The sequence below is a fragment of the Magnolia sinica genome, chromosome 1 (genome assembly GCF_029962835.1).
Source record: "Magnolia sinica isolate HGM2019 chromosome 1, MsV1, whole genome shotgun sequence".
Lineage (NCBI taxonomy): Eukaryota > Viridiplantae > Streptophyta > Magnoliopsida > Magnoliales > Magnoliaceae > Magnolia > Magnolia sinica.
Window position 1 is genome coordinate 53,338,467 of NC_080573.1, and position 12,683 is coordinate 53,351,149.

Below are 12,683 nucleotides of genomic sequence, written 5' to 3' on the forward strand. Positions count from 1 at the left end.
GATGTAGGGATCAAGTAGCTAGTTTACTACGATCGGGTGATCCAAAATCAAAGTGGACAGTTAGATGTCTCCATCTAACAGTGCATATTTAACTGAGTGGTATGTTATGATGGAAAAATGAGAATATTTAGGTATATGATGATCCTATCTTAAAATCAATGATCAAATTGCTTGATCTATGAATGGAGATTATTCTCAACCAGCAAATTCGTGTGGGAGAATAGATGTAGGGTTAAGATAGCTAGATTGGTAATGTACTCATATACATAATAAGTTAAATTTCATGGTAACACGCGAGAACTTTCAATACTCGGGTATTGTAAAGTTCAGGGTATTATATCTACATTAAAATCAATGGGAGTAAGTTTGTTATGATGATTTTGTATATTATGACATTCTATTGAATACCAATGACATCAGGATGTTGAGAGACACCAAGAAATTCTTATCTTAAGTATTTGAAATGGACCTTGGTGACACCTCTTATGTCATCAGCATTGAGATTTGTGACAAATCACATGGACTGTTAGCCTGTCATAAAGGGCATATATTACCAGTGTACTCGAAAGGTATGACATGTAAAATTGTGTTCCTAGACAGTTACCCATTGTAAAGGGTGAAAATTTTGGCCAATTCCAGTGTCCTAAGAATAATTTGGAAAAGAATCGAATAAAGGAATCCTAAGTGTAGTAGGGAGCATCGTGTGTGCTCAAGTCTGCACGTGACTAAATATTTCCTTTGTTGTTGGAATGTTGGGAAAGTACTTATCTAATTCAAGAATGCAACATTGGATAGCTGCAAAGAAAGTATTCCGCTACATGCAAAGAACAAAGGACTTCGGATTCACATATAGAAGATATGACCATTTGGAGTTGGTTGCATACTCAGATGCAAATTATGTTGTCCGCGTTAATATGAAGAAGTCCACCTCAGACTACATCTTCATGAAGGTTGGTGGGGCTGTCTTGGAAATGCGTGAAACCGTCAACCACAGCCTTAACTACCATGAAAGCTGAATTAATTTCTTATCATGAAGCATCTAATCAAGCATTATGCTTACAACGTTTCTTATCAAGTTTTCCGATACTGGAGCATATTCTTAAACCGTTGAGAATATTTTATGATAATTCAGCTTTAATTTCCTTCTCTAGTAACAACAAGCATTCGTCAAGGTCAAGGCACATCGACATCAAGTATGTTGTTGTAAAGGAAAGAGTCCATAATCATCAATTGTCTGTGGAGTTCATTGGCACTAAGCAGACGATTGCAAATCCACTCACTAAAAGGAACCTCATCACGCTATTTCAGGAGCATGTAGCATCCATGAGAGTCATTAATCCTATGGATGTTTTCAGTTAGTGGAACTTGCATGTTTTATTTTCATAGACATTCGAGAGATTTCATTTGATAAAGTTTTGATGATTTTGATACAAAGTTTATTTATGTTTCTCTCTAAGTATGCGCAATGTAATTTTGAGTAAGTAAAATTATAGTCATGTCTCATTGGAGACATTTTAAAGCTTCAAGACCTCTTAAGGATAGACACAGATCATCACATTATGTGTGTAATCCTGATACCACATTTCATAGTTCCAAATTTATGTCGTCAAGGCTAATAGTATTTGTGACCATGCTTAGTCTCACTTTTCTTAGATTGAATATTATGATGGCTGCTGCGATCCGAAACTAACAGTCTTGATGGACCAGATTATAATAGCATTACCTGTATTATCCAATGATAAAATTGGTTAATCATTTGGATGTTTTCTCAAAATTTTAAAATATTTTCAAAAGATTAATCATTGACATTGATCAATGTAGCCCAAGTGGGAGAATGTAAGAATCATATAAGGTTGGCCTTATTAATCAATGATCTAGATTAACCTAAAGGTTGGATAGTGTGATCAGGTGCACTAGTGGGCCCTACTAAGTTGTGATACATCCAGAAATTCGTATAAGGGGTGGAGTGCTACAACTGTGATATGCACACAGTAATTTAGAGGAACTAGGATTACCAATTCGTGTAGAGCCTTGGGGAGATGAGTTTTGATGGGTTTTGAACTCCTCACCCCTCTAATCTATATTAACAGCGTTGGCTCCCAATCCAACACCACTGACAGAAGCTTGAGCCCACCGTATCTTCTCTAAAGGGTGTAAGAAAAGGAAGACCTTAACATTCCATTTTCACAACAATGACATCACAACAAGGTAAGCCATCTCCTCCTTCAAACCTCCATATCCATATCCAATGCACAATAGATCCTCTAGTAATTCCGCAAACAAGATCTAACATTCCGTACAGAGTTTTGTGCACCAATTGATTGGATTCAGCTGATTTTTGGGCCAGGGCTTGTCTCTCTCTTGGCTAATGATTGGCCTAGCTCTGCCACGCATGCGGATGCTCAACTTCAATTTCTTCTACCTCTGCTTGATGCTGAAACTAGTGATCAAATTCATCTGCCTTCAATGACAAATGGGTAGTTTGGAAAAACAAACAAATAAATAAATAAACTTAAAAAAGAACAACTTCTCAAACCAACCAAATAAAACCTCTTATTATTAATTTGACTTATTCAAGCAGAAAGTTTTTATTACAATAGGTTAAGAAAACATTTCTTATTTGGGGATAACATATTTAACTGTTTAATTATCTAGAACTGTGCCTTGAGTAAATCAATCACTTTGTTGTCCACTTGGAAGGCCTTTGCGAGAACATCATCAGGGATAGGCGGATTCGAACCGAAGACAGCATTAGATATGGTCATGACACCAGGGAACTGGCTGCTCAGACTGGCGATTGCAACCGCATGGGTTTTGCCAATGTTGAATTGGAAGTGAATGAGGCCTTTTGGGAAGACGAACACATCACCCTTATTTAGGATCTTTGTTATGAGGCGATTGTCAGGGTTGGAGGTGACGAACCCAGCGTAGAGTGTGCCCTCTATGACTGTCAAGATCTCTGAAGCCCGTGGATGCTCGTGAGGAGAATTGACACCGTAAGGTTCAATGTCGATGCGGACAAGGGATATACCCAGAGTGTTGAGTCCGGGTATCTGAGCCACAGTGACAAATGTAACTTTGGACCTAACCTTATTTGAAGTGTTGCCCGGCATGTTTAGTCCACTGAAAAAGAAATCATCAGCTTGCACCATCTTTGGGTCCTTACACACGAACCCATTTACAAATACTGCAAAATAAATGTTACCATAAGATAGAAGAAGAACACTTGTCTTCAAATATTGAAGTTCTAAAGAAAAATGCCAATTAGGCTCACTAGTGTAGTCCCGGCCTTACATGAAAGATCCATGCCACTCATCAGGTGGGCTCTATAACATCATCTAGCTCAGTTCATATGGCAAGCGACACGACAACATCATCTTGAGCATTTAAATTTTATATATTCAGCCCACCAGACACATGATCTGGTCTATTTCTCTGCCCAGGAAATCAACGAAGTTGGGCCCACCTGATGGGTGAGTTGGATCTCATATGTTGTCACATGTGATGTCAAATACACTCGTGGTTGCATCTTGCATGTATAAAATCAGAGACAACATAGTGAGTGCATCATGAAGTTTCAAAATCAGCAAAGAGGAGCATAGGAACCTGGTGGTTGTGGTTCTAGTATGGCAACACAGAAGTCCTGTAAGGGACTGGGGTCATAGGCATGTGTGAGAGAACAAGTGAAAGCGAGAAGGGAAAGTACAAGGATGTGAGCAGCCATCCTCATTCTCATAAAACCCGAGGAAAAAAGAAAGCTAAAGGAGCTATTGGGATTCAAAGTTCTTTCGAGGATGAGAAATAAGGACACAAGCCATGTATATATATAGTGGGAATTCACTGCGATGGACACAAGCTGAAGGAGCTATTGGGATTCAAAGTGCATTCAAGGCTGAGAAACGCGGACATCTATATATAAAACTCATTGAGATGGTCTTCTTTCTTACAGGTCGGCCTAGGATAGCATTGGAGGCCGAGGTTGGCCTCGGTTACCAACCTCAGGCCTTGGACAGACCTCAGAATTCAGATACACTTGCAATATATTAACATGAGATATGATTATCTTCTAAAATATTCACTCGGAAAATCATCACATATAATTTATCTTCCAATCACCCTCCAAGAGGCCTTGCAATACACGACACGCACTTAAAAAGTTATAAAAATGCTGACATGAGTAAAGGTACGTAGAATCTCTCACTCAAAACCCTCGATAATAGTAGATTCAGATTACTGGCCTGACTTTGGTATTAGAGGGTCCCCCTGCTATAACCAAGGTCCTTTGTCTTCTTTTTATGCAGGTATTTTGAGGTCCAGCAGTTCAGCGAGAGTGAACCAGATTTTTTTCATCAACAATTTCATCAACAATGTCGATGCCAAATTGAGAGGACCACAAAAGTCAGTTTATGAATTAAGCCACTGTCGCTCTCCAACTACTACAATCAATACCCATTTTATATTCCTATTCTTTAAGTGCTAATCTAGAAAGACGCGATCCCTTCTATATTTTTAATTAGATTAGAGTAATCGTAATACCATTTCCCCGACGGTAAGATTTGAAAGGCCATCTGCAACTAACACGTGCCGACCTGGAATTTGTGTGTAAGTTTCAGCTCATTCATCAAGTGGGTCCCACTCTGAACAGGACCTGGCACAAAAACCAGGCTTATCGCGTCAAGTCCACGACACTTGTACAGGGAATGCAAACCTTATCAGTCTTTTTCCTCTTTCCAGTTTTCTCAAGTAAATGTGGTGCACTTATGTGAAGACAGGTCTAACTTATTGACTACGGCATATCCACGGTGCCACAAATGTTGAGTGACTTCGATCTGACACATGGTGAATTCTTGTAGCATATTACCCTTCACCGTGAATGCGTAGAATTTGGTTATGTCCTCGGGTTGTCCAAGCCGTGCATTCAGTCCTCTGATTAATTTGGTGTGCGCATTGATTCTCATCCATAGATTAAGGACCATTAAAATTTTGATATTAAAGGATAACTTATTTTAGATTCATTCTTTTACAATTTTGATTTTAAAGGATAGCTTGTTTTAGATCCATTCTCAGGTAACTCTGGAGACCATTTGATTTAAATTAAATTGCTAAATAATTGTGGGATTTTTGTGAATATGTTGCACATCCTAAATAATGGGTGACTTACTCCGTTGGGAATGTTACCCACAGTGCCTTACACAGCTCAACATGCCCTTAGAATTTACATAGAAATTGACCAAATGGCCTTACAAGTTATAAAAATTACACTGGTTACATGTTGTTTATGCAAAAATCCGGTCAGCCCTTTCTGGACCCGTGTACCTGCACAAGGAACAGATAAGAAAAACCCTAGCTGACAGCAAGGGACCCTACGATGCCTAAGTCAAGTGGGGAATCTGGGTCTAGTTGAGTATTGAGAGTTTTTTGCTAAAGACTGTACCTTTAACCATTAAAGGCATCTATATTTATAGTTTAAGAGATATATTTATAGTTTAAGAGAGACAGTAACATGGAGGAGATCTTCCTATTTAATAGGCACGTATTGTAAGTGGATTCGGATCCCGTATTAGTAAGAGGATATTCCGAAATCCTTGGCAAAGATCCCGGGATCCCGAGCGTGTTGTGGATATCCTTCAAGATCTTTGGAGAAGACCTTGGGTGGATCTCTCATGGATGAGGTCTGATTACCCGAAACCATCAAAGATGTGCAGTGAGAGGCCGAGGTGGCCTTGGCTAACCTGACTTGGGAGTGGTATGCCACTTTGAGCCATGCCTACCTAAGTCATACGAACTTGGGTCACGCCGACCTGGGGTTATGCCGACTTGGGTCATGCCGACCTAGGACATGCCAACATGTGTCATGCCAACCTAGGACATACCGACCTGCCTCCCTAGTCGAGCAGAGAAATGGGAGTTCCTGACGAACTCTAGAGATATTGGAATCGTTAGAGGAGGTGCTTTTGCGAGCACATTCCTCGGTCATGGATTGAGTAGGAAGCAGGCCCTTATGGAGACTAAGCTTCTTGTCGTCTTTTGTTTGGTCGAGCGTGTAAGGTTCCAACCTAACCTGCTCCCATGGGTCGGTCCATTTTCCCCCATAATAGTAAGACCCCCTGCTTTCAAGTCCGCGGAACAGGCTTGAGAAGTAGGTCAGACCCGGTCAGGTTGGATTGTTTTTACTTACAGTGTCGGGTCATCCTATCATTAAGGTTCAATAAGGCAACAGGTGCGAATATTGAGGCATATCGGTAATCATACTATGGCACCCCCGAGGTGGCGTACCATGGCTCAAGGTCATGTGGGCTGTCCGAGCGCCTTTTCGGTGCCAGGCGAGTGAGGCAGTGATGCGTGGCCTATCCATGGCTGTGGAGTCATGCGGTGAGTGAGAGCCCACCACGTGTCGAGATGGAAGAGCTAAGGAGCTGTTTCAGCTACGCATTGATTACAAGTAATGAATGCTCGTATGCGTGACTCCACTATAAAAGGGGGTGCCCTAATGTCGGGAGGGGTTACTTGCCCTTTCCTACCTTCGCGTGCTTCTCCTTCCTTTGCATCAGGTGATTTTCGACGAGTGTTCTTCTGATGTCCTTCTTAAGCAGACTGTTTCCCTTAGTGAGCCTCATTTATACTCCATTACTCCCCTCCCTTTCTTTCTTTTTTCTTCTTCTGATTTTTCATCATTTTTGTGCCTACAGCCATGCCGAAAACCTCAAGTTCGTTGAAGGGGATTCCAACCATGATGGCAAGGTAGAAGATCTTCGCCCCATGTCGAACCCGCCATCACCGCTGATGATGATGAGCGACATTGATTTTTGGGCGTCCCATACGTCACCAATGCTTGAACAGTCCCTGGCAGAGCAGCCGACAGAGACAAAGGGGACTTTCCCGGTGGTGGAGGAGGATAGCGAATCCGTCGGAGTCGGAGGAAAGGGGGCAAGTAGAGTCTGTGCTAAAGAAGGCCGACATTGTGAGGATAAGGTCGGGATACCACATTCTAGAATCTGTGGTACCCCAAGTTCCCTCACTGGGCGAGCTTCCCAATGAGCCCCTAAAGGAGAGGTGGCCATTTTTAGGTCGCCCTCTAGTGCGACCTTAGGCTTCCTCTTCAAAGGATAGTGAGAGAAGTATTTGCTAATCTTGGGTTATCTCCGAGATAGCTAATCCCCAACGTTTGGAGAACGTTGCTACGGTCATTCATCCTCTAATCTGATCTCGACCAACCCGAGTTGACCGTTACCAAGTGAAATCCAACCCTCTACATGAGTGTTGGTATTATTTCTCCTCCTGGTGGGGGACTGGCAATGCCTTGATCATGGATGTCCCAACCTCCAACAAAAATTAGAAGAAAATGGTTATAGGCGTCGAGGGAGTGGGAGGCGCCAGGGATCTCCGAGCTGCGTTCGTGGGTCCCGACCTCCTTTTCTATGCCAAGTTGGTATGTCCAGACCCGCTTCGCTTTGCTTGCTCGTTGCTTTTGTTCTAATTGGTATTCTTTTTCTTCTCTTTTTCCAGTTGTTCCCAAATATCCTACTGCAATGGGCGCAAAGACCCTTACTCGGATTGTTGAAGGTCGGTCGGTGGATGTCGACCTAAGGTCTTGGAGGTTGCTCCTTACACCTGAGCTTCTCCTCAAGTCAGGTCTTGACCTTTTCTTGACAGTTATAAGTCTTTTAGTAGGTCACTTCGGGATATGTCATACTTTGTAAATTTTTCGCTAAGCTTTTCTGCTGTGCAGATATGCCAGAGGTAAGGCGTCAAAGCGAAAGGCACCCCCTCCAGCCAAGCTTGCTCAAAAGAAGAAGAAACTGACCTCCAAGAGCAAGGGAAAGGTTGTACCTTCTTCTTCTGCTGCTTAGGAGGTCACAAGGGACGTGTCGGCCTTAGCTCCTGCTGTCATTGCGGTCGAGGCGGTCATCGGGTCAGCTTCGTTTGCCGAAGCTTAGGCCATTGGTGCCCGTATGGTCGCGGAGATGGTGGTCGAACTTTTACCACCCCAAGTGGGGGTTTATGATACATAAGTATGGTATAAAATTTCACATCAAACAGATCATGAGAACCATGTGATCTAGAATTCAAGGGTCTAGGTTAATGACATTTTCGTAATTATTTCTGATATTCAAGTGTTGGAAAATCTAATACTTTTACATCATTATAGGCACGTTTCTAAGTAATTCTTACAAGGGAACTTGTATTCAAATATTTATGAATAAAAAATTATTCACCAAATTAACTAAGGGGATGTACATATATCAACCAATATAACAGATGGTTAGATGACATGTTAAAAATAGGAAAACTTGATGGTTAGTAATTTGATCATGTATGTATGTGGATGTACGGTCAATTTTGTAAACAGATGATCACAAGTGGGTTTTTAGAGCGATTAAGATGTAGGACATGTATACCGTTAGATTCAAGTGACTTGTTCACATGTGTAAGTTTCTCAGATTGTAGTTTTGATGGTGGGTTAGGCATATTCATTGGTAGTGAACAAGATAAACAGATCAGAATCTCAATCTGATGCATGCACAAATGGATGTAGAGATTAAGTAGGCAATTTACTATGATCTGGTGGTCCAAAATCAAAGTGGATGGTCAGATGTCTCTATCTAGTAGTGAATATTTGACTATGCAGTTGGTTATGATGTATAAGTGAGGATACTTAGATATATGATGGTATGTCTTAAAATCATCGGTCGAATGGCTTAATCTATGGATAAAGATCATTCTCAACGGTCAGATTCATGTTGGAGAATAGATATAAGGTTAGAATAGCTAAATTGGTATCGTACACATGTACAAACTAAGTTAAATTTCATGGTAACACTCTAGAACTTTCAATACTCGGGTATTGAAAAGTTCGGGGTGTTACACATAATACATAGGAAGTTGCTTGCCTCCAACTTCTCATGTCAAGGCCGACCTAACCGTTGCGGCTGAGACATCCAAGTAAAGTAGTAGTGGCTCTCCCTATTCGGGCTTGGATAGCAATGAGAATGACCTTGGTTACGGCTTGAGCTGTTGAAAGGCATGTTCGCAATCCTCTTCCCATGTCGGCTTCATCTTGCCTTTCATTTGTTGGAAGAATGCTAGACACTTGTCTATAACTCTGGAGACAAATCTGTTGAGGGACATAATTCTTCCTGTGAGGCACTGAATTTCTTTTATAGTTTTGGATGAGCTCATGTTCAATAGTGCCTGGATCTTGTCTAGATTTGCTTCAATTCCCTTATAATTCACTAAAAAGATTAGAAACTTTTTCGAGCTTACCCCGAAGGCACACTTGTTCAAGTTTAGCTTCATCTAGTATTTCCTCAAGATGGAAAATGTTTCTTCAAGGTCAGGCATGTGGTTTGTCACTCTAGTTCTCTTGACCAGCATGTTGCCGACATAGACTTCTATAGAATGCCCGATTTGCTTAGCAAACATCTTGTTGACAAGGCGTTGATTCGTTTCTCCGGCATTTTTCAATCCGAAAGGCATGACCTTGTAGAAGTAGAGCCCTTTTTCGGTGACGAAGGTCACTTTCTACTTGTCATGTTCGTGCATGACGATCTGGTTATAACTAGAGTAGGCATCTATGAAGCTAAGGAGCTCGTGCCGGTTGTGCTGTTGACTAGCTGGTCGATCCTTGGTAGAAGAAAACTATCTTTTGAGGCACGCTTTATTCAAGTTTGTGTAGTCAACACATATCCACCATTTTTCATTTGATTTCTTCACCAGTACGACATTTGTTATCCTGTCGGGATAGTAGATTTCTTTAATGAATTTGGCCTCGAAAAATTTACCAACCTCTTCATCGATGATTGTGTACTACTCTGGTTCGAACGCTCATCATTTTTGTCTCACAGATCGATGGTCGTGATTGATTTTCAGTTTGTGGACCATCACCTTCGGATTGATGCCAGGTATGTCCTGGTGTGACCATTGGAAGACTTCAGCATGCCGCTTTAGTAGGTCGATGATCTCATCATGTTGATCTGCAACTAACAGTGAGTCGACCTGAACCGTTCAAGTTGCTTCGGTCTCGTAGAGAGGTACGGCCACTGGATCTTCCACTGGAGACCCTCTCTCTACAAATTCTTCTCAGGGATCCATAAATGTAATCACCATCATCTACCAATGCGCTTTTGCCTTAATCGCCATTAAGTAGCATTGTCGGGCTTTATGCTAATCGCCCCTAACTTGACTAACACCATGCTTGGTCGAGAACTTCATCGCAAGGTGGTAGGTAAATACCACTTCTTTGATGACATAAAGGGATGGTCATCCTAATATTATGTTGTGGAAGGAGGGGCATCCAACCACACGGAAGTAGATCATCATGGTGGTCTAGCTATGACCATCTCCTGCAATCACAGACAGTAGTCACACCGAACCTGAGGAAGGGAGTGTGGTTAGGACATAGTCTGGACCTCCCAATTCCCATTTTATCATAGATGGTGATGAAGATTGACCATGGCCATGGTCACCACCAAGGCATCATCGTGTGGGTGGCAGATTCCTTAGGTGTCTTCCTCAGTGAAGGTCAAGCTGCAGGGAATCAACTTCTACTCATTCACAACTTTACTTGTGAGGTGTATGTAATGCTCTGTGTTGTTACTGCTGATGCTTTTGGCACGAACCATACAAGCTCTGTTCGAGTCCCCACCTCCTGTGGTTCCTCCTAAAATATCATATGAATTTCACTTGTCGCTTCATTGTATTTTTATCGTCGTGTGGTTGTCTCTTTTATTAGGTCGCTCATTCGTCCTCTCATTGATGTATTCATGTAGGTGTTTACCTCGAATGAGGGACTCGATCTCTTCATTGAGGTCGAAACATTCGACGATGGTGTATCCATGGTCAGGGTTGAAGTGGCAGTACTTCCACTTATCTGTCTTGTTTACATTGGCATTCATCCTGCTCTGCCACTTTAGGATCCTTTTGTCGCGAATCTCCATAAGGACTTGCGCGTTCAGTGGGCTATATGAGCAGAACCTGCTCTTCAATCATTGTCTCGGCCACTAACCTCTACTCGGATCATCATCCATTCTCTTCTTGCTGTTGACGGTGGGCGGTTCCCTCTGCCCCTTGTGATTCCTCTCATTAGCCGAGCTACATGTGCTCCTGGTAGCTTTCTGTGAGCTGAAGAGCCCCTCCGCATTATACTACATCTAGGCTCGGTTAAGGAGATTGTTGAGTGTCAAATCTTGCATATTCTCCCCTATTAATATCCTAGTTTATTGAACATGATACTGCTTAATGGTATATTTTAGGCATGTTTGTGTTGCAAGGTGAATCTGAGAGCTTGGATTGGAAACAATGCTAAAAGCATGGATTTAATGCTAAAATATAACTAAAGTAAAAGACGGATCTTAGGAGACCAAGAATGAAGAATTCACATGCCAAAGATCTAAGGAAACCAAGTACATAGGATGAAGAAAGGACTTGAAAGAGTGTAGAATCCAGAGCAGAAAACAGGACATTTCGGTCAGATCCGAGCCAACTTTTGTTCGACTAAAATCATAGAAAACTGTCCAGCAAGAAATCAAGATAATTTGGTCCTACCTGAGCCAACTTCGGTCTGGCCGAAGTACTTCGGTTGGAGTCAGTTCGACCTAAATATGATAAATTTTCTGCACAAGAATTTTTAACATCAACTTCAGTCTGACCAAAGTCAACTTCGGTTCGACCGAAATCACGCATAATTGTCCGATGAGAAAGTGTGATTTCCAATCTTAATTCGGTCCGACTGAAGCATAACACGGGAGTTATGCAGAGCACGTAACTTGAGGTAATTTTTGAAAATTTCAAGGAGTTGCGTTAGATGGGGCTTCACAAGTATAAATAAGAGTCCCTAGGAAGTTCCTAGGTATCATCTATGGTTCAAGGAGTGGAGCAAAAGGGTGGAGCCACCGCTCGGGAGTTTTTGTCTTCTTCCTTAGTTGGTCTTTTTTGTTTTGTTTAAGAGTTCTTATTTTAATCATGTCTTTGGTTGGCTAAACCTCTTAGATAGGGTTAAGAGGTGAAGCCTATAGCATGATGAGGATGTTTACTTTGCTTTGATTCTTGTTTATATTGAACTTCATTGATTTATAGTTGATTTTAAGGAATATTTTCAGTTTTCAATGGTTTGTTATGACTCAAATCATAATAGATCTGTGATAGCTTTAGATATCTTCTTTTCTTAATTGAGATTGTGGGATTGGTAAATCCTGTTGTTTGCCATCGTCTCTGGGGCATGGTTGGGTGACGGAATCCCTTCCAAATCCTCACAATTCTCCTCCTTTGAGACTGGATCAATGAGAAGTTTAAAGATTCGATCATCTCTTTCTCCAACTAGATAAGATAGGACTCTTACTTCAGTTGGATCTCTTGAATCAAGCAAGGTGGCATCACAATTACTCCCTTTATTCAAGATTTTAGATTTATATCTTCTTCTAGTTCTACTTATAGTTATTTTTATAAATGTACAAGATTATTCCCTGTGGATTTGACCTCAGTCTTACCGAAATTATTACTACGTCGCGACCCTACACTTGGGGTCATGAACAAGTTTTTGGCGCCGTTGCCAGGGACTACGGTTACATTTTTATGAAATTAATTAGTTAGGTTAAGATTGGGGCTTTTAGGATTCTTCAGTTATTAGATTTTATTTTTAGGATTTATCTTTTATTTATCTTTTCTCTTTCTTCTTCTAAGATTGC

General features: G+C 41.4%; 1 protein-coding gene across 1 annotated transcript; it reads right to left on the reverse strand.

The window, feature by feature from the left end:
* Positions 1-2,533: 2,533 nt before the first annotated feature.
* Positions 2,534-3,819, reverse strand: LOC131249977 (putative germin-like protein 2-1). The gene is made up of 2 exons (XM_058250688.1): positions 3,607-3,819; positions 2,534-3,187 (listed from the first exon to the last, which is right to left on the reverse strand). The coding sequence occupies exons 1-2, from the start codon at positions 3,734-3,736 to the stop codon at positions 2,652-2,654; spliced, it is 666 nt and encodes a 221-aa protein (XP_058106671.1). The 5' UTR covers positions 3,737-3,819; the 3' UTR covers positions 2,534-2,651.
* Positions 3,820-12,683: the final 8,864 nt, after the last annotated feature.